The following is a 4,539-nucleotide window of genomic DNA, read 5'->3' as shown; positions in this document are numbered from 1 at the left end:
TCCGGGATCGGGGAACACATGGTGTATGATACATCCGAGGGGGTGTGGCGAGAGGGTCACTGGGAGTTCAAGAGTACAGGCTGAGCTCTCCTCTAGAATTGCCCCACAATGTCTCAGCCCCAGGTTTTAGCTGTTCAGCGGACGTGCCAGGTGAGTGTTTTTCTCTCTCTCTTGTTGTTTTGTCGGTGTGTTGGTTGCTGTGTGAGGTTCCACTGCCGCGGGACGTCCTCAATAAGCCTGTCCTGTCTCGACCTGCAGCAAGCCCAGGACAGCAGAGTGCTCGCTTAACTTCATCCTCCTCTGTGTGGACAGGCTCACGTTCTTGGTCAGGTAGTCAACTGCACCTTGGGGAAGAAACACAAAACCCAACAGGATAAGCAAACGGAAACCAGGGACCCGTCTCTCCCCTTTCATTGTGAGCCCTCCCCTGCCCCTTTCAACAACCTACTTGCATTTATATAGCACCAGGCATTTCTCTCTCTCTCAACACTTGCTCTCAGGTCCCATACTTCAGCTGTGGATGAATACCATCAGGCTATCCTGCAGAGCCAACACCCACCCTGCCCTCACCAAGGGGGGGACACAAGATGGCGGTCAAGAGCAGCGAGTCGGCTTGACCACCTCCTTTCTCTCTGTGAACCGGGGGCACTAAGACTGAGTATCAAACCCCAAATCCTGTCTCTGCTGAGATTGGCTCCCACACCACGGGCTGGGATCGAACCACATGAGAGGTCGAGTCACTGGGAGGGGACGGGACGAAGATGCTGAAGAACAATAAAGCACACACATGTGCATCAGGAGATTCGAACTGTGAACTCATGGACAGCGAGCGCTATCTGTGCTGACCCGTCAGTGTTAATTCAGCATGAAACCTACAGTCTAGTAACAAAAATACACAATAAAACGACAGATTAAAAACTTTTCTCCTGTCCCCCCCTTAAGACTCAAAGGGTTAATTTTTGGGGCTGGAATTTAGAGCTGTTTAAATTTAAAGTTTAGGAGTGCAGGAGCATCAAGGCCTAGTCATCAGGCTTCAGGTACTGTGACACAGTCCTGTATTTGGATGTGCTCTCCTGATTCATGTGGGATAATCTATGCTTTCTGTTCATTACCACTCCATTTACTCTGCCAATAACTGTTCTGTGTGAGCTGGCACACCAGACAATCACTCCTAATAAATAAACAACATTTTCAGCGTGAAGCCCTCGTCATCTCTCTGCCCCAAAGGGGGGAGCAGTGTTCAATGGAAAGCCTTATTACCGAGCTGTCATTTCCATTTAAATTCACTTCATGGTCTCGCACAAAAGTCTTTGATATTCCTTTGCACCAGTCTGGAGATGGGGGATTGGCTAATTAATACACTGAGCATGCTCAGTACTCCAGTGAGCGCACCATGACAGGGTGATGACTCATGGCTCCCAGCAGGCCCTTCTTCCCAAAGGATGTTACCCAAGACCTTTGAACGGTGGCTTGGGGAGATCTGTTGACTGGATTAAATCATTCAGAGGGTCAGCTGAGAAGGTGTGCTTCAAACCGCTTCCTATCTCTCATGGCCAGTATGGTTATGGGGTGTCTGGGTTCAGACTGAGGGTTCGGGGTGTTTGGGTTCAGACTGAGGTTATGGGGTGTCTGGGTTCAGACTGTGGGTTCGGGGTGTCTGGGTTCAGACTGAGGTTATGGGGTGTCTGGGTTCAGACTGTGGGTTTCGGGTGTCTGGGTTCAGACTGAGGTTATGGGGTGTCTGTGTTCAGACTGAGGTTATGGGGTGTCTGGGTTCAGACTGAGGGTTCGGGGTGTTTGGGTTCAGACTGAGGTTATGGGGTGTCTGGGTTCAGACTGTGGGTTCGGGGTGTCTGGGTTCAGACTGAGGTTATGGGGTGTCTGGGTTCAGACTGTGGGTTTCGGGTGTCTGGGTTCAGACTGAGGTTATGGGGTGTCTGTGTTCAGACTGAGGTTATGGGGTGTCTGGGTTCAGACTGAGGGTTCGGGGTGTTTGGGTTCAGACTGAGGTTATGGGGTGTCTGGGTTCAGACTGTGGGTTCGGGGTGTCTGGGTTCAGACTGAGGTTATGGGGTGTCTGGGTTCAGACTGTGGGTTTCGGGTGTCTGGGTTCAGACTGAGGTTATGGGGTGTCTGTGTTCAGACTGAGGTTATGGGGTGTCTGGGTTCAGACTGTGGGTTTGGGGTGTCTGGGTTCAGACTGAGGTTATGGGGTGTCTGGGTTCAGACTGAGGTTATGGGGTGTCTGGGTTCAGACTGTGGGTTCAGGGTGTCTGGGTTCAGACTGTGGGTTCAGGGTGTCTGGGTTCAGACTGAGGTTATGGGGTGTCTGGGTTCAGACTGTGGGTTCAGGGTGTCTGGGTTCAGACTGTGGGTTCGGGGTGTCTGGGTTCAGACTGTGGGTTCGGGGTGTCTGGGTTCAGACTGTGGGTTCAGGGTGTCTGGGTTCAGACTGCGGGTTCGGGGTGTCTGGGTTCAGACTGAGGTTATGGGGTGTCTGGGTTCACACTGAGGTTATGGGGTGTCTGGGTTCAGACTGAGGTTATGGGGTGTCTGGGTTCAGACTGAGGTTATGGGGTGTCTGGGGTCAGACTGTGGGTTCGGGGTGTCTGGGTTCAGACTGAGGCTATGGGGTGTCTGGGTTCAGACTGAGGTTATGGGGTGTCTGGGTTCAGACTGTGGGTTCAGGGTGTCTGGGTTCAGACTGTGGGTTCGGGGTGTCTGGGTTCAGACTGTGGGTTCGGGGTGTCTGGGTTCAGACTGTGGGTTCAGGGTGTCTGGGTTCAGACTGCGGGTTCGGGGTGTCTGGGTTCAGACTGAGGTTATGGGGTGTCTGGGTTCACACTGAGGTTATGGGGTGTCTGGGTTCAGACTGAGGTTATGGGGTGTCTGGGTTCAGACTGAGGTTATGGGGTGTCTGGGGTCAGACTGTGGGTTCGGGGTGTCTGGGTTCAGACTGAGGCTATGGGGTGTCTGGGTTCAGACTGAGGTTATGGGGTGTCTGGGTTCAGACTGAGGTTATGGGGTGTCTGGATTTAGACTGTGGGTTCAGGGTGTCTGGGTTCAGACTGAGGTTATGGGGTGTCTGGGTTCAGACTGAGGTTATGGGGTGTCTGGGTTCAGACTGAGGGTTCGGGGTGTCTGGGTTCAGACTGAGGTTATGGGGTGTCTGGGTTCAGACTGAGGTTATGGGGTGTCTGGGTTCAGACTGTGGGTTCGGGGTGTCTGGGTTCAGACTGAGGTTATGGGGTGTCTGGGTTCAGACTGAGGTTATGGGGTGTCTGGGTTCAGACTGTGGGTTCGGGGTGTCTGGGTTCAGACTGAGGTTATGGGGTGTCTGGGTTCAGACTGAGGTTATGGGGTGTCTGGATTTAGACTGAGGTTATGGGGTGTCTGGGTTCAGACTGAGGTTATGGGGTGTCTGGGTTCAGACTGAGGTTATGGGGTGTCTGGGTTCAGACTGTGGGTTCGGGGTGTCTGGGTTCAGACTGAGGTTATGGGGTGTCTGGGTTCAGACTGAGGTTATGGGGTGTCTGGGTTCAGACTGAGGGTTCGGGGTGTCTGGGTTCAGACTGAGGTTATGGGGTGTCTGGGTTCAGACTGTGGGTTCGGGGTGTCTGGGTTCAGACTGTGGGTTCGGGGTGTCTGGGTTCAGACTGAGGTTATGGGGTGTCTGGGTTCAGACTGAGGTTATGGGGTGTCTGGGTTCAGACTGAGGTTATGGGGTGTCTGTGTTCAGACTGAGGTTATGGGGTGTCTGGGTTCAGACTGTGGGTTCGGGGTGTCTGGGTTCAGACTGAGGTTATGGGGTGTCTGGGTTCAGACTGAGGTTATGGGGTGTCTGGGTTCAGACTGTGGGTTCAGGGTGTCTGGGTTCAGACTGTGGGTTCAGGGTGTCTGGGTTCAGACTGAGGTTATGGGGTGTCTGGGTTCAGACTGTGGGTTCAGGGTGTCTGGGTTCAGACTGTGGGTTCGGGGTGTCTGGGTTCAGACTGTGGGTTCGGGGTGTCTGGGTTCAGACTGTGGGTTCAGGGTGTCTGGGTTCAGACTGTGGGTTCGGGGTGTCTGGGTTCAGACTGAGGTTATGGGGTGTCTGGGTTCACACTGAGGTTATGGGGTGTCTGGGTTCAGACTGAGGTTATGGGGTGTCTGGGTTCAGACTGAGGTTATGGGGTGTCTGTGTTCAGACTGAGGTTATGGGGTGTCTGGGTTCAGACTGTGGGTTCGGGGTGTCTGGGTTCAGACTGAGGTTATGGGGTGTCTGGGTTCAGACTGAGGTTATGGGGTGTCTGGGTTCAGACTGTGGGTTCAGGGTGTCTGGGTTCAGACTGTGGGTTCAGGGTGTCTGGGTTCAGACTGAGGTTATGGGGTGTCTGGGTTCAGACTGTGGGTTCAGGGTGTCTGGGTTCAGACTGTGGGTTCGGGGTGTCTGGGTTCAGACTGTGGGTTCGGGGTGTCTGGGTTCAGACTGTGGGTTCAGGGTGTCTGGGTTCAGACTGTGGGTTCGGGGTGTCTGGGTTCAGACTGAGGTTATGGGGT

The 4,539-nt window shown here is 53.8% G+C and overlaps 1 protein-coding gene across 1 annotated transcript in view; it reads right to left on the bottom strand.

Annotated features, from left to right (window-relative positions):
- Positions 1-228: 228 nt before the first annotated feature.
- LOC121288457 (paired box protein Pax-7-like) overlaps positions 229-4,539 on the bottom strand; it is a 678,103-nt gene continuing 673,792 nt past the window's right edge. The window contains exon 6 of the mRNA XM_041206989.1: positions 229-344. Coding sequence (XP_041062923.1) covers positions 229-344 — 116 coding nt within the window. The remainder of the gene's footprint in view (positions 345-4,539) is intronic.

The sequence above is a fragment of the Carcharodon carcharias genome, chromosome 15, assembly GCF_017639515.1.
Source record: "Carcharodon carcharias isolate sCarCar2 chromosome 15, sCarCar2.pri, whole genome shotgun sequence".
NCBI classification, from domain to species: Eukaryota; Metazoa; Chordata; class Chondrichthyes; order Lamniformes; family Lamnidae; genus Carcharodon; species Carcharodon carcharias.
Note: the sequence above shows the minus strand (reverse complement) of the source record. Positions and strands in the feature narration are given on the sequence as shown.